The 25,480-nt window shown below is 39.3% G+C and overlaps 3 protein-coding genes across 3 annotated transcripts; 1 reads left to right on the top strand and 2 right to left on the bottom strand.

The window, feature by feature from the left end:
* Window positions 1-1,204: 1,204 nt before the first annotated feature.
* Window positions 1,205-3,263, bottom strand: mrpl51 (mitochondrial ribosomal protein L51). The gene is made up of 4 exons (XM_084356738.1): window positions 3,076-3,263; window positions 2,748-2,850; window positions 1,719-1,826; window positions 1,205-1,619 (listed from the first exon to the last, which is right to left on the bottom strand). Exons 2-4 carry the CDS (start codon window positions 2,836-2,838, stop codon window positions 1,423-1,425), a joined length of 396 nt encoding a protein of 131 aa, XP_084212864.1. The 5' UTR covers window positions 2,839-2,850; window positions 3,076-3,263; the 3' UTR covers window positions 1,205-1,422.
* A 3,047-nt stretch (window positions 3,264-6,310) lies between these two features.
* On the top strand, window positions 6,311-9,921 carry lag3 (lymphocyte activating 3). The gene is made up of 9 exons (XM_084357185.1): window positions 6,311-6,430; window positions 6,711-6,975; window positions 7,082-7,199; window positions 7,339-7,559; window positions 7,979-8,209; window positions 8,310-8,627; window positions 8,721-8,978; window positions 9,084-9,205; window positions 9,597-9,921. Exons 2-9 carry the CDS (start codon window positions 6,927-6,929, stop codon window positions 9,690-9,692), a joined length of 1,413 nt encoding a protein of 470 aa, XP_084213311.1. The 5' UTR covers window positions 6,311-6,430; window positions 6,711-6,926; the 3' UTR covers window positions 9,693-9,921.
* A 162-nt stretch (window positions 9,922-10,083) lies between these two features.
* plekhg6 (pleckstrin homology domain containing, family G (with RhoGef domain) member 6) lies at window positions 10,084-25,480 on the bottom strand. The gene is made up of 15 exons (XM_084356337.1): window positions 25,432-25,480; window positions 22,610-22,838; window positions 21,608-21,742; window positions 21,170-21,307; window positions 19,698-19,793; window positions 19,531-19,581; window positions 19,095-19,244; window positions 16,453-16,563; window positions 15,440-15,589; window positions 15,188-15,322; window positions 14,724-14,843; window positions 14,489-14,621; window positions 14,277-14,392; window positions 12,653-14,169; window positions 10,084-10,651 (listed from the first exon to the last, which is right to left on the bottom strand). Exons 1-15 carry the CDS (start codon window positions 25,449-25,451, stop codon window positions 10,480-10,482), a joined length of 3,273 nt encoding a protein of 1,090 aa, XP_084212463.1. The 5' UTR covers window positions 25,452-25,480; the 3' UTR covers window positions 10,084-10,479.

The raw sequence follows: 25,480 nt of genomic DNA on the forward strand, positions 1-25,480 counted from the left end.
ACAGCTCTGACCTCAACTCCATCCTTCACCTTTAGGATGAAGGATTCAGGTTTTATCAACCAACATCTGAGCCTGACCTCACTCGTGCTCGTGTAGTGGAATAGGAGAAAATAGCTGCCATCTAGTTCCATATTCCCCTCAGCCCTTGGTGTTACATTAATATTGTGGGAGAGCTTTGATGAAAAGCATCAAAGTGCATATTATTAGAATTAAATATTCTTAATTCACATCTGCTCTCGTGTTCACATGCTGGGAGATAAAAGGGGATCGTGCTTCAGCTGGTTTAGCCCCGACACTGTGAATCAAACTCCCCGTTAATATCAGATCAGCTGAGTCAGTGCAGTTTTAAAAACACACCTTACAAACAAGCAAGTGGATATTTACATGTCTCCCTCAAATGTTTAAACGGCTTTTGTTAATATTGATATTTTTACCTATGACAAGGAGGTTGTTTTCACCCGTGTCTGTTTGTTTGTTGGTTGGTTTGTCAGCAGGATGAAACAAAATCTATTGAACGGATCTCCACAAGACTTGGATGCAGGATGGGTCTCAGCCCAGAATAGAACCCATTAACTTTTGGTGTGGATCCAGATAGAGGAACAAATGCAGGAACATTGTGAAACAGGGCGTTTTCGACATTTTCCTTAATTTCTCAGGGAATAATGCATGGATCTTAAGGGGAAAAAAAACAGGCGTATTAGGTGGCTGGTGTCCATGAGGGAGTACAAAAGGGGACTGGTCTCTACCGAGTACCATTCTCGTTTATCTACATCTTTCTGGTTTTGTTGCTCTTGAAATCTGGTTGCACCAATTTCTCTCTGATTTGCTATCTTCGTAGCTATATTGTATGGCAACTCTGGTTTTAAAAAGGCGCTTTAGAAAGAAAGTTTATTATTATAAATGTCATCATTATGGAAAAAACTATTGATGCACATATTCATTGATGCTTTGAAAATGGTCTGTGGCTTTAGAGCAAACCCGAGCATCAACACTGTATTCATTGTTGGCCCGCGAATAAGCACACTCACCGTTTATTTAATATTTTAATGGCTCCCCTCATTCTCATCTCTGAACTGTCTGAGTTGATGCTCATTCTTTATTCTGAGATAAGAATGAAAGAAGAATCACAGCAAATGCAACCAGCTTGTTGGTGTCTGGGAGATAAAGGAAGTTTGTTGGTTAGAATAAGTAAAAAAGAAAAGGCTTCATTTCTGTTTTTTATATCATGTATTTCAATGGGACCAAAAACAAACAAACAGGAACACAGGAAGTGTGCCACTCTGAAACACACACTATTTCTCTTTATATGATATTAACTTAGAAAAAATGGCAATATACAGCTATTGACAGCATGAAATCACACCGATTCAAACAGTCCTTATTGGCTGGTCTGATGTATTTGCCAGTTTAGTTTCTTCCATGTTAGCGGTGTTTGCCAGTGCGGTTGAAGCGTCTGTAGAGGAAGCGGAGCCTCTTCTCCAGGTTATGTCTGTCCAGAGTCATCATTCTGTCTCCCACCATCCTCTTCTTTCTAATCAGACGCTGCAGTTCGTTGCCTTTGAAAGCCTTCACCCAGCAGGGAGCCACGATTAGGTCTTTGGGATGAGCTTTAAAGTCCCCTGCAGACACAAAGTGAGGAGATAGGTTTGTATATGCACCGTAGTTGGGATAAAGAAGAGAGAAAGAAAGAAAGGCTTTAACTGGTTCTGGAGACTTACCTAAGATGCCGATGTTATCATAAACTCCATACATGCTCCTCTTCTCAGTCCACCTGTCCACCTTCTTCAGCTCAGGGATGGCATGCATCCTGATCAGGCAGCATGTACCTGAAGCAGACACATCGTTTCATGTCAGTATTGAGTACTTGAATGTGATTTGCACTTAGTGCTGCTACAAGTAGATTGATTACAAGATCAACATAAAATTAACCAAGACATTTTTTGCAATCCTTTTTCAGTAAGTCATTTATCCTGAACTGTTTCTACTTTGTATCACTGTAAACTGGACATATTTGTGTTTTAGACTGTTGTTCAGACAAACAAAACTAATTATTTGAAAACATTTGGACACAGTAATAGGCATTACAAACAATCATTTTATGCAATCATTTTAAAAACAAAACAATAATGAAAATCACAGATGGATCGGACCACTAAATCATCACCATGTTTATCGGGATTATCTAGCCGATAAACAGAGCAGAAAATATGAGGCTAAATTGCCTACATTGACTTATCAAACGCAGCATCGCAGCACCCTCTGAGTTTGTATTGTTACCTCAATAATATTGTTAAGTTTAATATAAAACTGAGTTTGAATTTCTTCTGCAAAACTACATAGTGCCCCTTTAATGCACACTGGGAAGTAAATATAAGTATACTGACCTTAGGTGATGTATAAAGCTTTTCCTATTGTACATTTTTCCATCTTAATGTTTGCTCTCCTTTCCTTCTTTATACTGGCAGACGGTTTCTAGTTTTGATTTATGGTGCCGTTGTACTAGTTTTGGATCCCTATGTGCTCTGTTTCTGGTGCTGTTGCTGACCTAATTTCTACAGTGGGGAATTAAGACTGTCTTGATTGATTTTATTTCACCCAGTGGCCATGCATAGTCACTGACATAATTAACAAGAGTATGCACTGTAGGCATAACAAGTAACGCTGATGCTGCAGTGCAGACACAAAACAAACCGATTGAGGCTACACATCAATTATCAGTACATATTAAAATCAGTAACAGTGCTCACCTGTAGAAAAGGTCCTTGCTGTGTGGAGCAGAGTCCCAGCAGACTGACAGAAGGACGCTCCAGCCTTCAGTAACCCTCCCAGCGCAGACATGACTGACGTTGTCTACGTGAACACAATAAAATTCAGCTTTACATTTAAGGTTTTCCGTTTTAAAATGGTTATTCGACGCTTATTCTCTGTGTTTTAACGTGTTATTAGGTCAGGGTTTCTTTCTATCAAACACAGCATTAGCTTCGTTAGCTTTTCAAGTATCTTCACATTGACCCTTAGCTTTAGCTTTCGCTAGCACGTTAGCTACATTAAATGCGGTATAACCGCGAACATTACCCGTTTCCAGCTCCAGCAGCGATGATGTGTCAATTTAAACTTTGATGTTGTTACAACACAACATAAATAATAGCCTTATACAGTTATATGACACTTAAAACTTTATGTTATTGAGGCTTCAACATGCTCCTGCTGGCCGCCTCCATCTTACTCTGTGTCCCACAATGCATAGCGCTGGTACCGTATTGTCATTGGAGAGGCGCAAAAACAATCGCTCGACAGTCTTTGCTGTTTTTACTACATTTTTAACCCAGTAGAGGGAGTTAGCAGTACCAGAGGACCAAGGTAGAAAAACACTTGTCTAGAAAGTCATGAGCTCTGAAAAACAGCCTGTTTTCAGCTTTGTGTTTTATTATGGCAAACTCTATATTACATGAAGAAAATGAGTACACTGTCAGCTTTCATGTGGCCTAGTTATAATGTATTTAAGTGTTGGAGAACTGAAAGTTTGCAGGTCTTCGTTCAAACTAAAAAAAAATCTGAAAACCTGATCAGTTTTAATTAGTGAGATCAGCTGGTATGAAAACATTAAAACCTGCAGACATCCATGATGTTATCTACTCTCTCTCTCTCTGTCTTTGTCTCTGTCTCTCTCGTCACACATACACACCCAAAACACACAGACGCACATACACAGATACTGATACTTTCAGTCTTACTGTTCTAAAGACCTAGATGGAATATTTTGTCATTTTCAAAGAAGCAAGTACGCCAAAACTGATCTTTGTCTTAATTTCATTATGGCTAAGACGTCGGTATGTGTGTGGAAATTCAAACCAGACAAAACATTTTTTAAAAAAACATTAGATTCCATTCAGCTTTAACGTAAACCACACTGCAATGACCTGTGCAGAGAAGAGCTGCTGTCTTACTGTAAGTGCCTGCATGTGTGCTGCAAGAAACTTTTTTAACCTTCTTTTAAATATGCAAAAAGATAGCTGAGAGACTTTGGATCCACAGTAGCCTAAAAAGACACAATACAAATGATAAAGGATAAATCGATACGTACGTGCAGGATGAGTAATCAAAGATTAGCATGCAGTATTTGTTTACCTAATCATTTCCAGAAGAAACTTTTATTATGCATTAGTTGTTGCATCACAGATAAGCAGTCATGTTTCCATGTCGCACTCAGCACAGCGCTGACCAAAATGCTGACTTAACAAAATTAAGAATTTCTCAGTAGAGCAGCATGTGTTAATCTGAGTGCTGCTTCCTCTGCCAGTAAAACCCAGTGGAACATCATAAATCATCACCTACACATACGGTCCAGAATACTGTGAAATAATCATGTCAGTTATTGAAATTATACCAGTGTTTACAATAAGTCAGACAGTCTTACACCTGAGTATTTAATGTGTTTTCTTGCTTGTTAAGGGTTAATGCAAGAACAATGACGTGAGAGCTTGAAACAGGAACAAACTACTCACTTGCTGTATTTCTACAGAAGCAATCTGATTTGACTATTTTCCAAGCGTGTCCTTATTAACATAATCATCTGCATTTCCTCACGCTCGAAGCTCAATTGTTTCCATGTGAGGGGCATTTTCCTTCGCATAACTTTCACCTCATATTCAGATACAGTGCAGGTGACTAATCATCAGCTCTAGGAAAGACCACCTCACACATGTGACCCACAGATGCCCCCAACACAGCCCCCAACACAGTTTGAACAGTTTGTTCTTATTTGAAGCCCCAGTCTGAAACAAGTGCGACACTGATTTAAATTTGAAGGCTGACAGCCTTTAGTGCGAGTAGGAAGTTCGAGGTGGATGAGATGAAAAGACTTAAGGCTTACAGTATCACTCACGCAGCAGTCACACCATGGCGGTTACCAGGGAAAACGTCTCCACAAGATTAAGAAAAACAGCTCTGTGGTTTCACCCACATATTCTCAGTTGTATCCATCTATGCATCAATCTGTGTATCTATCACAATCAGCTATCTATCTAGCTGTGCTTTCGACTTAAAGTAGTTTTCCCAAACCTTTTTTTCATTACAGTTTTTCTAGACTTCTGTGTTTGTTGAAAAATGCAAAAACACCTGACACATGAGCTGTAAAGCTAACTGTTATATTTTCCTGATTTTCCTCTGTAAGGTAACCTTTCATTTGTCACAGTAAGATCAGCTTTTCTTTTCTCTGTCACAAGTGTCTTATATCAGTTGATCAATTCCCCAAATCTTTGTCTTGAAGGACCTAACAGGACCCTTAAAGGGTAACTCCACCAATTTTACACATTAAAGTGTGTTTACAGGTCTTGGGGAGTACTACTACATATGTGGAAAAAAAGTAGTATGAAACCTTTTGTGGCTCCAGATGAAGCTGCACGTTATCTAATAAACTGCCTCCAGTGATCTCACTCAATGGCTAAGTTGCATTGTGGGTAATGTAAGCACCAGGTTTTGAAAAGCAGTCTATTCCTGTAGCATTTCACTCCTTTAAGAGTGTTGAACATAGTATGGAAACAAAAATTGGCTGTTTTAAACTATATATTCTTCTTCTCTTTCAAAACCTAGCACCTACATTACCCACAATGCAACTTAGCTGCTGAGTGACATCACTGGAGGCACATATGCATTTTCACATATGTAGTAGTACTCTCCAAGACCTGTAAACACACTTTAATGTGTAAAATTGGTGGAGTTACCCTTTAAATAGTAGTTAAAGTTTAAGTATTGGTAAGTGTGCGAGAAAAGTCTGGCTAGCGAAAAAAGGGGCCGATAAAAAAAAGAGTAGCATCTGTATGTTGTGGGGCACCAGCACGCAGAAAGTCATGACATGGGAACTTCACTACATTTTTTCCACTGGAAGGGCACCCTATAGGATACTTTATCATGTTTTCTCCACTAGAAGGGCACCTATGGGCATTATGCCAATAAAAGCTTAAAACACAGGCAGAGCTAGCACCAGTTGTAAAACAAAATAAAAAGATATTACTCTATAAAACTCAACCTATTTATTTTTTTTTACTTTCACATTTACAATGAACCACAATCCCTATGGTTGACATTCATTGAAATATGCTAAAACCTAGGCTGTTAAACAAACATTTGACTGGCAGTGTAGGCCTGTTTCGTTGCTGTAAGAACTGACGCAAAAGGAAAACAGAGAAGTGAGAAAGATGAGGATGATTCACTTTCATGAATATCCACCAGAACAGGATACCATATTACTGAAGGGCCTCGTTCTCACCAAACTGCTGCTGCTGCTGATGGTTATGATGGGAGCTGTGAGTTAACCAGCGGTGACTGGCAGTGACGGAGGAGGATTGGTTTGGCGTTGCACTTCTGCCATTTCGGTTTCAAAGCAACAACTAGAGCTTCCGTGAATCATGCTGAAGTGATTTGTAAACAGGTAACATTCAATGCAGTATGAAGAATAATTGTGACATACTACTTATTTTGGATAAAAGCATTTTCAAAATAATTACTGCATTTTGAGGTACAAATACAGTTTGTCTTACTATAGATGTTACTGCACTTTGTCTGTGTTTCTTGTGTATGCTGTGGCTTTCAACTTGAATAATGTTACATCTTTTTGGTAAGGTAGGCTATTTGATGTGAAGAAACCCGAACGAATGAGAGAGAATCCGTGGGCGAGTGTGGGTCTCCCTGTTTACATCTCTGTCTTACAGTTTCCAAGCTGACACAGACAGACCACATCAAAGCCAGAAGTCACATGATCAGACAGAGGAACATATATACCTCATCAACCCCACCTACGAAAACACATGAGAGAGCGCATCGAGCAGAGAGAACGACAGACCTAGGGAGGCTGAAAACAGAGTCAGTAGAAGCTCAAGAGAGGGAGATTAAAGTTACGTTTTTACCAAAACAAAAGCAACAAAAAGATGCTGTCGGAGTGTTTCATCTTTGGTGTGATTACCTTTCTTATAACAGGTAAATTTGTGACAACTTTTGGCAATAAAATGTTCATCAGATGTACATTTTTGGCAGCCTTTTCTTTCTTTTCTTTCTTTTAATTGTTTCATGTTTTCTTCCTCAGGGGCTCAATGTCAAGAAACGGTGTTCGCTGAAGCAGGCTCTCAGGCTGTGCTGCCCTGTAAATGCAGCTCTTCATCCAGATTCGCCCCTGCCATCATGTGGAGCAAAGTCAACAAAGGGTAAGACACAAGTTTAGTTTGCTGCCTCTCCTTGCTTTGTGTATCCAGCTCCAAACACCCTCACTATCTTCCTTCAAGACTTAAGACTTGTCTCTGTACACTGATGACACTGTATTGTTTGTGACACCTTCCTCTGCAGCACTGTTTGGAGAAAGGAAAAGAACGGTCTGCAGTACTGGGGCTCTAGCTGGTCACCCAAAGGGACCCAACGCGCAAAATGCCCCCACTCCCAGTTTGAACGAGGCGACTTCAGCCTGCAGATTAACGACGTGAGAGAGGAGGACGGAGGAATTTACTCTTGCAGGGTGGCAAACGATCACAGGGCCACTGAAAACATGGTCAAGCTCATAATCATTAAAGGTACGAAAATAATATGCAGCTTTAAAGCCCCCGAATTTTTGATTGTCTATTCTTGAATGGTGGTTTTCTTTGTTAAATCAATGCAGAAGAACTTTTTTCACTTTGTTTATTCAGTTTTTAAAGCAAAAAAGTGAGTCTCATCCCCAGGTCTTCAAAGACAGATGCTTTGGGTTGGTGTCCGTCCTGAGCTGCCAACCCAAAGTGTCCGTGGGATGAGACTCAAAAATCAACTGTCTTTCGCTTTAAAATAGAAGTCAGTCATTCATAAAATAAAAATTTACTACAGAATATACATTTTTGATGTTACAGAACCCATGAACTAAGGGCTCTCATTTCATTAGACCTGAATGTGTACATCTGGATCAGAAACCAGCTGTAATACATGGCAATAATCTCATCCTCACCTGTACCCTTTACAGTGTCTGTCTCTCCGTTGGAGCCCATGTTGGGGAATGACGTTTCAATCAGGTGTGACATGACTCCAGAGCCTTACGGAGTCACTGTGCGGTGGATGCTGAACAACAGCCCATTTGGGACTGCTAAAAGTGTTCTGGAGGAAAAGGCATCTGCGACAATGACAGGAAACTGGACCTGTGTCGTGGGCTACGAGGGCAAAGAGGGGCGAGCTTCGGCAACCCTGAATGTGAAGGGTAAGACTCAAAAGAGATGCAGAAAACTGAAATATCTTGAGCTGTTTGGTTCATCTTTTTTCATGACAAATGTTCCTAAACCCTCCTCTTTCTCTCACAGGAATCATCCAACCATCCAAAGACGACACTAAAGTCTACGCTGCTGTGGGATCTGCCGTCACGCTCCCCTGTGTGTTCAGCCCTGAGTTATTGCCAACTGAACCAGCCTGGGCGAAACTCAAACCTGGGTCTCTTTTCATACACACTCCTGATCGCCTCCCTGCTTCTTTCATTGCATCCTCGCCGTCCTCTCAGCCCACCTTGGATCAGTCTGCCACTTTGAAAGAGGTTGAGTTTGAGGACGAGGGCACGTACAGATGCTCTGGGATCGTAAAGGAACATCGGCTGGCTCGAAACATGCAGCTTGTCGTTGCTAAAAGTAAGCCTCCACAGATTCAGTTAAAGCTCGAGTTTCAGCTGTTTGTTTTTTTATCTTAAAATAATACATTTAATCGTCCTGTTTTTCTCTCAGTTGACAGCAGCACCCCGTCAAAGAAAAGAGACTCCATGACACTGACCTGCCAGCTGACCGACACAAGCGAAGTCGTCGACTACGAGTGGGTTCATGTGGTTTATGACCTCAACGGCACCCAGTCAGTCGGGCCCATCCAGAAAGGGAAGACGCTAAGCTTAGGCAAGGTGTCGGAGGAGAACCAGGGCGAATGGACATGCCGTTTCTATGGGAAAGAGGGCATTCTGGGAAATGTAACACACCATATTCCACTGATGGGTAAGCTATGAATAAATATACTCAAAATATATCAACATACTGGATTGATGCCATTAATCATATTGTGCCTTTATCTGACTGTGTTATTGTTGTTTTTCCTCGCAGGTGGTCTGAGTGGACGAAAATCATCGGGTGTCTCAAATAACACCATTGCCGTGGTCGGTCTCAGCATTCTCCTCCTCGTTCTGCTGCTGGTTTTGGTTAAGATGTTCCTGAACCACCAAAGGGTAAGACCAGTACTTCATAGTGCTGGGAAAAGTCATTTAACCCTGTATTAAATTTTAGAAATTAAAATCCAAAAATTAAAAATACAATTTTTGTTATTTTAGAGAAGGAAAAACAAAACAAAACAAAGACAGATGTATGGGATGATTCCAGTTTTCAAATGTCTTGCAAAATCTTGAAATAAGGGAACATTTTGTGTTGGATTCAAGAAAATGTTTTGCATTTGTTTTTTAATGGAGTGAAATGATCTTATCTTATTTACCGATTTCTAATGTTATATAAGAAATAAATGCTAAACATGAATTATAGATACATGCATTCACGCATCACATTTTTTGAAGTGGACTCCAGTGTTGCTCATTTAAACAACTTTACATATCTTTCTTCCCACAGAGGAAAAGGATCTTCCAGTACCCCGCGCTGGAGACGATTGTTCATACCACCTCCAACGAGCGGGAGGAGAGAGAAAGGAGCCGAGAGAAAAAGTAAAGACACATTGAAGCAGAGGCGTCGCAGGACAGATCTCACGGTCCTAAACTGAAGTGAGATCCGTCTTCTTCATGCCTTCAACACCTTGGGAAACTGTTGTTTGCACAAGTTTTGTAAATATAATTTCAGAGCAGACGTTGTAGCAGCACTGTTGTCGAATTTGAAATGTATTATCCTGTAATCTGAGTTGTAACTGTTTTTGGTTGTTTTACTGTATGTGAGGATCTGTTTCTATATGTAACTACTAAGAATAAAATGTTTTGAAATAAAGCAAACGCAACAGAAATAGATCTGGTTTCTTTTATTACATTATTTACAAACACAAGCTCTCTTTCTCATGACTGATATAAATAATATATACAGAAATTTACAGTGTCCGTCTCTCCGTTGGCGGCCGCATCAGCAAACAATGTTTCAATAATATATACACTAATTTATAAAAATAATGTTTCATTATATTAACACAAAACACTGACCACATGTTTATGTATAATTCTAAATACTCATTATACATTATTATACATTAATTACAGGATTATTGTGGCCTATAAATTCAGATTGAAGACCTTTGTGCCAAGTGCTGGGAAGATGTTTAATTTACTCTGTTTGCAAAGGTCCATTTCCTCTTCTGTGTGCTTCAGTTTTTCATGAACAATCCCTCTGTCCTTATTAATTTGTCTCTGCAGTTCATATTCATGGACTGAATTTTGAGTTTGCATTATTCAGTCCATTGGCAGTCTAGTTCTGGATCCAAACAGTGACTACAGGACACAGTACAGCTTCAGAGCTACACCTGACTACACTCTCCGTCATCATGTCCTTGAAGGTCCCAAAAGGCCAAAGATCGGCTGATGCCCTCCAGAAGCCCCTCATGTCCGGGTTCTAAATGATCCATGACTTCATCATCATCAAAGCACCAACCGGACCAGTCCACGTTTACACCGTCCGAAAAGACAACACTGAAGGACGGATGGAAAACAGAAGGTCAATCTCTGTATCAAGTTGCATTGTAACTTTATAATGATAACTGCAAAGACTAAATGCTGTCTATGGGCCAAAAAAGTATAAAATATTGGCATGCCCAATATGATAATCAACACATTATCCAGGGTATTCAACATCTGAAGATTATGAGAAATAAAAGAGACAAAGAGCTTAAACAATGCTCTGTACAGAGTAAGACATTAAATCAGTAGAAAGCAAAAACAAAGTTTTAGCAAACGTTTCATGAGATACAACATGCACTTGTTATGCAAATTAGGACTTGAGCAGGCACACAGCACTCTGAGGTGAGAAACATGGAACAAACGGTAATTTTATGTTTCCATTCTCACCGAACAGTCTGTCCATTACGAGCCTACTCAACACCGAAAACTAATTTCAATAGTAAAGATCTGACTGCAGTTTAAAAATACATGTCCTTATTAAGGGGAAAACAAACTGAGAATATATTAAGAGCATATTGAAATCTAACTGTCTGTTATTTAAGAGAGAAGCAAAGAGAAGCGAGACATCTGTGATGCCAATGACATGTTCTGCGTCAAAGGCAGTAAATGGAGACTCAGACAATGTAGATCATCTTAATAACACAAACAATTTGAATCTCAAAGAACATCTAGATTGTGTAAAAAGAGGACCTGGGCTTTCGTCAGAGAGCATCCTACACCCTACTGAAGCAAAATGATGCATCAACACTAGTTCAGCCTTTTATTCTGTCAATTGTTGGTTTTTCTCGTGTTGTTTTTGTTCTGTTTTCAACAAGTAAACTGTTAACTTTGTACATTGTGCCTTAAAGTTCCCACACTCAAACTAGAATTTGCTGTTCTTGAGCTATGGCGTTGAATAATGGTAATTTTTACCAAAATATTATAATGTCACAGAGCATTTAACCTTCATTTCATTGTTCTGCCTCTCCTGTCACCGGCACAGAGCCATAGATGATCATTTGCTTAAAGCAGTGACTTTAAGTATTTTAATAACATATTATATATATCATTATATATATTATATATATACTTATGTATGTATTTTAATGTAGATTTTCCATCTGATTTTATTGCACAAGTTCAATGTAAAGGGTCACAGTTAATGCAAGTGTTTCTAACATGTTGATTCAATGTGAATTAATTAAATAACGTATTAAAATACATTTAATGCAAACTTATACATAAACGTGTTTATTTAATACTTACATATAAAGTTAAGGGGGAACTTCTACATATCATAAGTGTTTAAGTGTTTATTATTCAATACGTATATTCATAAATAATAGTATTGCACTTCAAATAGGTTATTCTGCCTCTTGTGATAAATCACACATCACAAAGTTTACATGTAATTAAAATTCCTGAAGTCAGTGTTTTTCGGCAAATTACTTTTTTTGAGGGCAGATAGCCGGATCAACAAAAACACACACCTCCGAGAGCCTCACTCGCTCTACTTACTTTTGCTAATCCAGTTATGTGCCTGTTCTGGGGCTCACGGGCTCACAGACTGAACAGACTAAACTGCTAGATAAATAAACAAACAGGTAAAGTTTCTTCATGTGTTGAAAACTGGGGACTGCTTCTACATGCAAAACTGTGGCTTTCAGATGCCGAGACTGAGAATACTGAAGTCCCACCACGATTTGGAAGACAAAGGGATATTCCACTCTTGAGTCACACATCAATTTCAATAATTGACATGTGACACCTGCATGTTTCTTCTTTTGACAAATTTTGAAGCTCTCTTTTCATAATCACTCCCTTCTTTATTGTATTTTTGTTTATCAATGACTGCCTATTTGGAAATGCGACAAATTGTGCTTTCTGTTTCTAGTATTGTAGTCTGACTTGTTTTGCACTGTGAATGGGCGGCCAGATGCTTTTTTTCCAGACATTACCCACCTAATTAACAACTTGTTAATTAGTCAAACAATGACTAACATGTGAAAGTAAAGCACACTTCGTCATACTAACCTGTCCCTCTTCTCATCTTCATCTCCATCCACCAGCTGCTCCTTCCATCCTTTACTCACTGTGAGAGCTCTATGTCGCATCAACGCCACCTCCTCCTCCCACCCTGTGTCTCTGTCTCCATCACTGGGCGGTGGTGAGGGTGTGGTGGAAAACGAGGGGGAGGGAGAAGGATTCCTTGACCTTAAGTTGGTTGTTTTGAAGTTTCTGTCTCTTTTGAGTCCGTCCTTTACCCTCACTCTCCCATTGGCTCTTTCCAGAAGACCCTCCAGAGGTGAATTGTGTCCATTGGGATCCTGTCCCGAGATGGTGAATCGTGCATCCTTTGCTTGGGGTATTGTGTAAAGACTATTAGAGTACAGACGAAGTCCATGGTCTCCTTCAATGATGATGTTAGGATTGGACACACTCCTTTGGGTTTTTATTTTGGGCCTTTTGTTGTTAAAGTTAAGATCGGGCAGCTCGGACTCAGACATTGTTTGGGGGTCTGAAGAGTCTCTATCTTCCCTGTTCCAAAACATCCCCTTGTTCGGCTTCAGGGAGCCCAGCTTTAGCACCCGATGTGAATCTGAGCTTTGGCCAGAAGGAAGAGAGTTTCTCTTGACATTTGTGTTGTCGTCTGAGCCAGAGTTGGAGGGAGAGGAAGCCTGTTCTGAACTCTGAAAGAAGTGCCGAGTAGAGGGACCCTGATGGATGCTGACTGGCCTCCTCCTGCGTAACCCAGGTGACCTCAAATTTTTGGAGAAACTCCAAGCCTCTTGAGACGTCTCCATGTCTCCAGACTGGCTGTAGATGGAATTTCTCCTTGTGTCCTGGTTCACAGACTGGGAATCTGAGCCTCTCCATGATGGTATTCCTCCTTCTTCCGGTACTCTTAACAGCTCAGGCCCCTCCTTGGATATTGTTGGTTGGTTAGCAGGTTGTGAACTACTATCTTCGTCAATTGGGTAGTCAACATCTGGATATCCACCTAGTAGGAGAACGTGCGGTCCAGTTGTGTTGTATCTTAATGGATCAGATGCGCTACTACGAGCAAAATGATCCAGGTTAGGGGCAGATTGCCTGTGGCTCCAGGTCACAGTTCGCTCTTTAATCATGAGAGATTCAGCTTCTTCCTCCGTATGGATCCCAATTTGTTGTCTTCTCACTCCCATTTCTATCCATTCACATCCTCTGATTGCTTGTTGCCGACCAGCGAAGCTCCTTCGCACTAATTTACGATCATTGTCGTTGGGCTTGGAGTTCATAAAAGGTACAACAGTTGTCTTAGTGGCATCAACTGGAGGATTCAGTTCTTCTGCTTCTTTAGATGCCAGCCTCCCGTTTATCGATTGGTGGATTATAAAATCCTTTGTAAGTTCATCCACAAAAGTCTCTTCTCCCGATTGATTAAGAGGTCGCTCTTCTGTCTCCATATCGTCTGTCTTGGCTACTGTAACAGGTTTGGCCTCCAGCTGCTGGATTTTCCAGATTTCCATTTGTCTTTTGCTCTCCGCCTGTCTCCAGCTCTTCAGTGTTTCCTGACAACATGAAATCGAAATAAATAGAAAATTCAACAATGAATGTTAAGAAATCTTACTAGATTACTATAATTTCAAAACTTTTGGTCAGGTACATCAGTTTTTACCTTTGCCTGGTGGATGGTGGAGACCCACGTGGAGCAGCTCTCTGAGGTGCTGGCTGCAAATATGTAGACATTCATAGCACTCTGGAGCTCACCTACCTCCACAAGAACAAATGAACCTGGGAGAAAGGAAACAACCATTATGGGATCTATTATGTATGTACTCAGAACTGTCCAACTGTCTCGTATCTTGACCATAAGAAAGTGTTACTCACAGCCATCTTTCAGCGCTATACAAAACGTTCTGTCGAGGGCCAGAGGAGGTCGAACCACTTTCAGTCGCTCTCCTTTCTTCTGGACTTTGGTCATTAGAAGAACATCTGAGAAGAGTAGAGCCACCACCTCCAGCTGCATCATACCATGTGCGAGGGAAAAAAAAGTAAGTTAAAAAGCAATGACAATGATGTTGTGAAGAGATGAACAGTAACTGAGTGCACTGGCTGTCCTCACCTTACTGTCTTTTCTCCCCCGAATCTTCAAGTTCTCCTCCAGCAGCAGCTTACGTACGACTTCAGGACCCACTCCTCTGATGGGGCAAGAAAGGTCAAACTGGCAGACCTCTCTCACATGCTGTCAAGGAAATCCATCATGAGTAATCATTATGTAGAAAAACATTTTAGTGCAAACATTAGTTTATCTCTGTAGAAATCTATAATGTTCAGTATTGTTAATGCAGCCTGACATTTTGCATGAACTCTCATATCCTGTGTGATATTAAGAAGTAATAAAATAGTTTTTTTAAACTGTATTCCAGTGATACTAAACTTAACTAACCAACCTATTAGCCTTGTTTTAAATAGTTCATTTTGTACATATTAAATACAGCACACAGAGTATACAGAACCTTGTGAGCTTATATTTCTTCTGCATTGAAAAGAAATATACAGCCTTTACTGGAAAACATCATATTTTACCTTGTCAATCTCTTCGTTTATTCCCTCCACCTCGTATCCCTCCACCCTCTGAGCAGAGATGTTGAGAGCGAGCTCCTCATCCTTTAGTCTCAGGTAGTCATTGATGCCCTCCAAAAAACTGTTTACACTGGATAACTGGAGAGGAGCAAGCAGGATGGTACAACTGAAAATACTTGATACGGCTTCATTTAATTTAAAATATAAGCCATCCTTTTAATTGGTAAAGCTCTTCAAGATTTAAAAGTATCTCACCATGCCTCTGATGGTGTGTTGCACGTTAGTGTCCTCAGTGTATTTCAGCACAGCCTTGAGCAGTAGAGGGTACTTTGTGACCCTCTGATGGGGTTTGGCCTGCATGTCCCCAAGACGCATCCGCTCACACTGAGGGTGAGTCTCCACCCACTGGACACAAATGAGAAAAAATATGAAAAAGTCTGAATTTATACGGTTATACGGTTAAACGATGTTTTAAAATGTATTTTGTTTGTGCTTCTCAGATGTTATGTATAGAGCAAGAGGTTTGTTTTCAGGGATGTCTGTGGATTAACTTGATTAACCAAGAAATTACTCTTTCATTATTCAACGCCACAGCATTAGATTGATGGCAGACCAAATCTACCAAAACAAAACCTCCCACAAGGTATAAGTGAGTTGTTTTTGTTTTGTTTGATTCGGATGAGAAGACCCCTTAACACCCTACACATTTTACCAGGAAATGGTCCATTTCCTGGTGAAATGTGTCTGCTGTGTTGTTAAACAAAAAAACATCACCTCCCACTCTGGTTGAAGTGTGATGGTGTGACATAAGTGAAAAAGCAGGTGTTAAGTAAATACATTTTACAGGGGTGGCACCTGGGTCTTTACACAAGTGCCGGGTTTGTATAAAAATGTGATTAAAATTCTGGCTTTTCGTCTTCCAGGCTTTTATGTAACTGTTTTAGAAGTGCTTACAGGGCACACTTGTCTTGCAGTTCCTGAAAATGTCTTGACCTCAGTTCTGTGAACAAGAAATCATTTTAAATGCTGTCGAGCTCTGAATCATTTGGAGAAGACGTTAGTGACAAGTTGTGAACTATGACAGTTCAATCACAAGGATGTGAAAGCATCACAAACCACACTGTGCCACCATTAATAATACAGCACTTAGTCATTACAGTGAATTCCATTGAGGTGTACCGAATGGTAATAACGGGGTTTGTGTGTGTGCTTGTTCAAGTGTGCGAGCTTTGAATGTTGTGCATGTGGGTGTCGGCTGCTCATTGTACCTGGACGAACGTGAGAAAATGTTGGTTGCTCTCCATCTGTCTGCGCGTGAACTCCATATTGTTTTCCTCCTCCCAACAATAATGCTGATAGCAAGAGAAGCGCTGATGGAACTGGGGACACAAATGAAAGGATATATAACATATAACATCAGTCCTGCAACCAAAAGTGTATGGAAATTTAGTGGTACCAGGTACTACAGCATATGTGGAAAAAGTAGTCAAGCTCTAGAGTGGAATGTGCAAACTCTGATTAAAAAGTATGTGGGACGCAGAGTAAGACTGAAGAAGTGATGTCATGTGATGAGACAATGTCTGAAGACAACAAGGACAACAAGGTGTGGGTGTGGCGTTAGAAAGAAATGAGCTTCAGGGTTACAAGGATCCTTGAAATCAGTGAACATTTGTGAATTTCAAGAAAAGATTAAGGCCTTAACATTTTTGGTCAAAGATGCTAAATATTTACATTTTGTGCAAGAACAAAAATTGAAGCTCTTTTTTTTTTTCTTTTTACTTAAAGCAGTATTATGTAGAAATTGTCAACACCGCCGTTGTGAATGCAAATCTCAGGTCCGTAACTATTTGTCACACGTAATGTAGGTGCTAACTACAAGCAAACTCATTGCATCATAAAAATGTTATGAGTTGACAGAGACACCATTCACCCTATTACAAGACACTGTACCATCAACATGATTGGGGAGCTGTTATGTGAAGGTAATAAAGTTATGTTTATGTATACATAATGTTGCTTTAACGTTAGTAAATAGGCTTCGTTCAGCTGTCTGCATGTATGTCTTCTGTTTTCAATTGTTGTCCGTGAGCTTCTGTAAAGCCTGCTTGTTCTCATCATAACAATTCTTAGTATTGTTACAGTAGTTAACCTTGATCCGTGTCTCAAAATATGCCGCGTTGGATCCTTGAACTTTAGAGAATTTGGTCTGGAAAGTCCGTAAAGAGTCATTGAATTAGATGTTTAAGAAGGCGTGGGAACCCTTGAGCTCACAAGACCTAAGGGTAATGTAGGTGCCAGGTTTTTACAAGCTGAAAAATGCATGCGATCAAAAAAGATCTTATCTCAGGTTCTGCTGGTTCAAAAAAAAAAAAAAAAAAAAATTTTATTGCAAGGCTGGCAGTGGTAAAGGAGTACAATGCTTAACAATGTGGAGTACTCTTGTCAACAAACATTGTGGAGTCGTCTCTAGCTCTGTGACTCCATTTCGGACTGAAATCCAAAGCAACCAACAAAAAATATTTTTAATTGAGCTGATGTGAGTAAGCTGACAGAACTTGAAAGTAGGACGAATGATAAATACTTACTGAGAACGCTGCTCTTATCTCTCATCTTATTGTCTTATCAGAAATAACTTTCTAAGAAGTGTCGGACCAACTTAATACCCGCGGAGAGAATTACTCATAACTTGAGAATCCGGAAGGCTTAAAGCTCTAAAGTGATTATTCATCCACATTCATTACATATTATTTTATTTACCTTTAATTCCCGTACTGAGGATTCTTGATTCATTTTAGATTTTTTCACACATGTTAAAAAGGTCCTTCTGATTTTGTTTTGTTTATTTGATCATTTTAAAATGTCAGTCAAAAGAGAATTCAAGAAAATAAAATGACTTTAGTGCATAACTGTTATAAGCAATTTTTTATTAAAATATGTGGAGTTAAAGAGCTATTTGTGAAATAGACTGGCTCCTTTTATGTTATTTTGTCACATTATGTCCTGTTAAATGATTACATGTTATATTATTGGACACAGTGATGGAGTGTAACTAAGTACATTTAATTTTATATGATTCTGAGGTACTTGTACTTAACTTGAGTATTTCTATTTTCTGCTACATTATACTTCCACATCATTTTTGGGGTAGATATTGTACTTTTTAGGCCACTACATTTATTTCATAACTGTAGTTACTAGTTACTTTGCACACTGCGTGTTGCACCAGCACCAAAGTTAAGAAAAATTAATTAATGCATTTTATCAACAATGGGATAAAAAAAAAGTCTTAATTTTGAATATTGAAGCCAGTAATCAATCGATCCTTGGCATGTAGTGTACATGTTAATATAAGTACAATTTACTTTTACTGTTACTTTTGATACTTAAGTACAGTTAATATCAGATACATAAAGAGTTTTAGGTGACTTTCACCTTTGCCAAAGTAATACTTGAACACGATATCTTTGCTTTTACTTTTAAAGTAGGACTTTTGGGTATTTTTTACAACACTGACTGGACTTATTTCTGATCATTTAATTGGTAACCAGCAATTTGATGTTGCAGCTGGTTGTAGTTGGAGCTTTTTTAAACTATTTTGTATGCTGTTGGGTCGTTTTATTTAAACTCGTACAATCTATTAGAATTTACATACACAAATATGTTCTTGGAAATCTTTACATTACGATGAAACTGGGAACTTGAGCTGTCCGATACATTTAGTGGAGTAAAGAGTATAAAAGGGTGTGGTAAAAAAAAAAGTATAGTATAGGGGAATATAAGTATAGTAGCATAACATTGTAATACCCCCGTGAACTGTATGTAAGTAAAGTACTTGCATAAAAGTACATAGTTACATTCTATGAACACACTTCTGAATGTGTGTGTGATCTTGCAGACAGTGAGTTCATACCTGCAGGCAGCCGGCCTCTAACCTCATGGGGTCAAAGGGCATGCCTGTCCTCCGGACCTCGTGTAACATGGGATAAATCACCTCCTGCCAGAACAGCTGGTGTGCGGCGAGGATGGAGGAAAGGTTGGAGAAAAGCAGCTCAGGGGTCGCCTGTCACAGGAGGAAGTCAAAGCAAAATAAAAATCATAGCGTTAAAGTTTAACGCCCCTGCTTTTTGATATTTTTCCATCTGCTCAATGGAAATCTGTCGCTGTGCTTCATTTTCCACTTGTGTGTTGTATTCTGTATGAGCCTGAGCGGATGTTGTTGTTGTGCCAGTCAATATATGTCAGTGGTATGCAGATCAGTGGAAAATAGGCCTTTAGACGAAGTGTGTGTTGTGCTGCATGTTTGTGTGTTTCCACTCTAGATGAGGCTGCATGCTCTGCACACTGACCTCCAGGAGAAATCCATGTTGGTGCATGTTGACAAGAGCTGCCATAACCAACTGTGAGAAGCAGACACAGCTTTGTTAAACATCCTGTGGAAAATCCCTCGTCAGCTCTGACATATATAAGAAGAAATAATGAGACAATGTCAGCAGGTAGAGAATGAGAAACGTACGTCTTTTATGATAATGAGCTTGTTGATGTAAGTGAGCTCAGTGTGGACAAACTCCCACAGCGCCTCCTGCTGGTGCCTCTGCGTCTTTGTCATTGTCTGAAAAATTAAAACAAAACAGAAAAGGGGACAAGAAAGAAGAGATGATTACGAGAGATGCATCATGAATTGATTGAGTCATTTTACAGTAAGAGCAGAAGAATATGGCAAGAGTCTCAAGTTCAGCAAATCCAATGACACCACAAAGCACTCGTAAGTGGTGGAACGTATATTTTAAAGTACTTTTACTCAACTAACTTTTGAGGTGCTTTATTTGATTCTTTTCATATTTTGCTTTTTTGTTTGCTGCAATTATTTGATCACTTACAAGTTACTGTACAGATCTAGATTATTGATACAAAATCAAATACAAATCATCGATTATGATGTATTATTATAGATTAAGAAGTAATGGTCATTAGCTCCGTCTTTGCCAGCTGCAACATTAAACAAATAAACACATTAATGTGTCAATAATTACAATCCAATAATATGATATATAATTCTGAAATGGCAAAATGATCTGAATACTTTTCCTCCACTGGTGTTATTTCATTTTTCATTTTTTTCCCACTTCCCCAGCTTGTTGGAAGCTCTGAGCTCTAACCTATACCCATTCATTCCTACAATGCACATAAATCTTTAAAAACTGGTCATGAAAATGCTCTTTTATATTCAAATAATGCTAAATAATTTCCCAGAAAAAATCAGGGCACTGTAGTTGCTCCAATAGGAGTAAATAGTTGTTTTTGTTGGGGACTATTTTCATTCATTTTGAACTACAATGCCCATGTTCATAGTAATTAAGGAGCATGTCACCAAGTACAACTGTGTGGCTCAATGATGTGTTTTTTCCTTTATAGTTTTGGACATTGAAGCTCTTTGACACGGAGGAATAAACTACAGCATATCAGGCTTTTGATACACGGACAATACTTGTTAGCAGTGCTGTGAAAAGTACCCAAAAGTCATGCTCGAGTAAAAGTAAAGACATCTTGTTAAAACATTACTTTGGTAAAGAACTTGAGTAAAAGTAAATTATACATCTGTTTTCATGCATGTAGTATTTACTGTATACTATAGGTCGACCGATTATCAGCCTGGCCGGTTGCCGGATCAATATTCAGCATTTTTCTGATTATTGGAATCAGTGTTTGTCTTTATCCTATTGCAGACACAATAGAAGTAACTTAAGTTATAAAATAAATGTAGAGAAGTAAAAAGTACAATAATTGCCTCCAAAATGTAGTGGAGTGGAAGTATACAGTAGCAGAAAGCCAAAATACTCAAGTAAAGTAAAAGTACACGTGAGTAAATGTACTTAGTTACATTCCATCACTGCCTGTTAGTAGGATCAATTCATTGCTGGTTTTGGGGTTTGTTGACAGTGACAAAAATGTTAATAGTTAAATGAGTTATACTCTACGGGCCCGTACAGAATGAGAGTCCACTATCTCTGTCCAGTTCTTCTCCAGCGTTGTTCCCTGACTTTCCTCCTTCCACCTCCACCTTAGACTAACTGGCACAGCGTAACTCCCCAGATCCTGTTTCAACACATCCAGCTGACCTCGCTCCTAAGAGGGGGGGAAACAGAGATGACAAACAGAGGAATTAAGAATAGGAAGAAAAAAACAGAAGTCAGGGAGAAAAAAAACAGAAGTCAGAGAGAAAAAAGAGGAATTTCTGAGTCAGTGATTCCTTTGAAAAGGTCATTAGCTGTTCTTGTGAATACCGTTCACAAACAGAGCAGTACTGTAGAAGCACTGCTGCAGGTTCTTTCAGTCATATGATTGCATGGACACAGTTAGAGCAAGTCTGTATCTGTTTTTGAGCATGTCAGCATGTAGTGTGACGAGCAGGAGACAAGATAATACCTCAGACGCAGGGTTTTTCTCAGACACTCCCTGGCTGAACAGGACCTGTCTCAGAGCAGCTCTGGGTTTGGCCCCTGCAGACGTTCCCTTAGTCACTGTTGCAAAGTCAGTCACCACCTTCTGCTTCGTGCGGCGCTGGAAAGACAGAATGTCAGGCGTTTCTGTTTCAGGTTGATTTACAAACATGGACAAACTCAGTAAAAAAATACATTAAAAGTAACAGTAATAGTCACATTTTAATGAACATTTTCACATGAATTACATATTACATATGCAATTGGCTTTTTTTCACATGTGGGTCAGTAAAATATACTTAAAGTAACAAAAGTAAAATAGCTTGTTATGTAAAAGTCCCTTTTTTAGTGTCAGGTATATAAGAGGATTATTATCACTGATGCAGTAATGTGTAAGCAGAATGTGATGCTTTCTTAAACTGTTCACTCTGCAAAACCCTCAAAGTTATATAGACATTAATGTCTGTAAGAGTCCTCAGAGCTTTTTTTGCAGAACAGTGAGAATATTTTGACCTGTTTTTAATTATTAACCATTTTTTTAAAGTATGTTTTATTAATAAAGGTCAGTATCTTGAAACAAGAGAGATTAAGGGACTGTCGCTGCACTAGAATCATAAAAAAGTTGATTAGGAAAAGTTGATCTGTGTTAAAATGAGGTTCAAATATTAATAAAACATTGGCAGAAAGAAATACAACTTAAACGACTCAATTCCAGACTGAAACGTCTTGATTAGAGGTATTTCTCTCACTGAAAAAAGTCAGTTTTAGACGAGCAATCATATTCTTAGAGTTAAAAACTCCAGGTGAAAGTAGTGGAGTAAAAGTACCTCTCTGAAATGTAGTGGAGTCTGGAAATACTCAAGTAAAGCAGCACAAAACTGTATTTAACCACAATGCTTGAGTACATGTGCTTAGTTGCATTTCACCACTGGTGATTTCAGGACAGGAAGCTGCCACCACCCTCACACTTCTGTTTCATTTCCCTCACCTGATAGCCAAACGTATTGAACCTGTGTTTCTCGTGTTTCTCTGCTGACCCCCGGCGGTGAGTGTTGATCTCTGCAGCTGCTGTCGTCCCTTCAACAACATCTGGCTCTCTGGTATCCACGTCCCTCTGCCTTTCCCCGTCCACACCGTCTCGCCACGGCACCATTGTTTCTTCCATCAGTGACTCATTTCCCCCACCGTTGTTTACATGCGGTGCTTTTGAGGAAAGGCTGAGGACAAGCACACAGGGTTACTCATTACCAAAATAAGGTGTGTGAGGGAACCAGAGAGAAGAGTGGGTTATGACAAAAGGCTTCCCATGAGAGTGGACGACAGAATGGAGGAACATTGTGGGCTTTGTTATCATTTCAAGCAATTTACTAAAGCTTTACAAATGCTACAAAAACTAACAAACACAGAAGACTTAATCTTTTAAGACAGTGGCTTCTAACATTTTTACTTCTGACCCTTCAAAATGAAGGATGTCTGCTGTTTCATGTGTCTATTGGTTGTGAACAGCTCAACCAAAGAGTTTTTTCCCTTTTTTTTTTATTGTTTAATGTTTATTTTTAAAGAGACAAGTGAACCAGTGCCACACGCTACAGCGTTTATTGCCTAAACTAGATTGCAGTGGCACTGGATTAACTTTAAAATGCATAAACCTTAAGAAGGAAATAGCACAAACCACAAATAACCAGATTTTTTAGAAAACTTTTTCAACTGCATTTCAAAACAATCTCAGATTTGACAACAATCTCACATGTTTCACATGTCGAACCCGTGAACAAAAAAATGTCTGAATGAAAATGTACAAAAAGGCACTGTATGGTTCCTTGTCTGTGTTTCTGAGCCGGAAAACCTGAGAGGTACCATCAGAGCGCTGAGCACATGAAAAGCCTGCTTATTCAGGCGTTAATTGATGAGCTTAAAGGTTAAGTTCACCCAAAAATGACCCTCAAGGACAGAGGATATTGTTCACTGTACTGATTGTAAAGCCCACTGAGGCAATGTGTTTGTGATTATGGGCTATATAAATAAAAAATTGATTTGATTTTGATTATGAGAGTTAGGTGAATTTTTGTAGCCCACAAAACATCTCTGTGACATACAGTAACAGTGTTTCAGCATTCTCGTAAACAACTGACATTAAAAAACATGTCTCCATACAGCTCGTCCGCCGTAATCCAAATTTGATTTCCTTCACCCGTAGCTGCTAAAGTGGGTGCACAAGTTGACTGGATGTCCAGGGTGTAAACGATGTCTTTTGAAATCATTTTGGGATCTCAGGACTTCCAGAGACTTGGATTATGCTGGGCGAGCTGTATGAAGCCATTTTTTTTCTTCAGTTGTTTTTTTTTTTTTACATGTTTTAAAAGAAGTCCCCATCTGCTTCAGTTATTTAGGAGAATGTGCAACACAGTTTTGCTGTGAAGCTCCAGAAATGTTTTGTTTCTACGAAACTTCACTCGACTTTCCATCAGCATTGCAGATAATGACTAAATTGTTATTTTTTGTTGAACTTATCCTTTAATATTGGCAAATTTAAGAAAGCAATCAGAACTTAACATTTCACTTTCTTCAGAATTGGTTGGTCAGATCTAAACGGCATCCTGTACCAACTTTTTATGTATTACCACACGACCTGAACTTCTCCACTCATCCAGTTACTTACAAGAACTTTTGTATGGCAGAAATGTGTTTTTCTTTTATCTTATACCATTTAGATTTATCTCGCATCCTAAAACGCTCTTGGATTGATTCTTTACAACGAACAGACGCATTTTCTTTTTCATTGGTTGTATGCTTTTGTGATGCCCCATGTTCTTTTGTACGTTGTTTTTTTGTTTTTTCCCACTTCTGCAAATCAAGCTTCCCCTTGAGGGACAATAAACGTCTGAACTGAACTTAACTGAACTGAATCCTGAGCCTGAAATATCCTGAAATATAGCACAGTATATGTAGATTTTATATCATCTTGAAAAGAAGAAGAAGAAGTTAACTATTGCTTTCTAAGGACTGTCAGAGATGTACAGATTAAATACCAGAAGTCAGTCAGATAACCAGGCTGTCAGAGAAACAGAAATCACCACTGTTGCGTCTCACAGACAGTGGCACTGATTTAACAGGACACCAACAGTTTCACATAGTTTCAGCTCCTGTTACACGGTCGTGCGGGTCAAAGTGTAACTCCAGGACTCATCTGACATCAGTTCCCACAAGTCCAACACCGTCCTAACTTGCAGAACGTCCTGCTGCAGATTTAAGTTACAGCAAAGAGAAATGTGTCTGCATTCTCGATATGTTTGACCTCTTACTGATGTAGCCGTTAAAAAAAGTGACCTTTTTACTGTAAGTGTGGTGTGAGTTTACTGCAGTAACTGGTAATCACGATCCTATTTAATCAGTTAGTAGAGGTTACTCCAAAAGCAAACACACTGCTGACAGGTACGCGGCACTAATCTGCTCAGCCTATGCTGTCAAACATCAAAGGACTGACGCAAGCGTTTTCATCACGGTGTCATACCTGTTTACAATCACCGTCTGTCCCCCGGTAACACACGAAAGACGGTAGATCATACAGCAGCTGTAAAACTAATTTAAAGATTGATAATGGGTCTGATTGATAATGAACAGGCCTTCAGGAAGTTTTATAGCCTCAGTAAATCAATAAGACAGCACACACAGGACAGTCCGTGGATCCACAGAGCAAGTGACTTACTGTAATGAAGACATGAGGTAAAATGTTCCTCTTAAATATCCTGCACCCTCGCCTCCTCACCTTCCCAGCAGTTCCTTTTAAATAGATACAATTATAGACTTTACCTGGGCTTGCTTGAGTCCATTTTGTTTCACCCAGTCATCTTGGTTTCTG

This window comes from Pagrus pagrus, assembly GCF_965226575.1.
Source record: "Pagrus pagrus genome assembly, chromosome: 7".
In the NCBI taxonomy this organism is placed as follows: Eukaryota; Metazoa; Chordata; class Actinopteri; order Spariformes; family Sparidae; genus Pagrus; species Pagrus pagrus.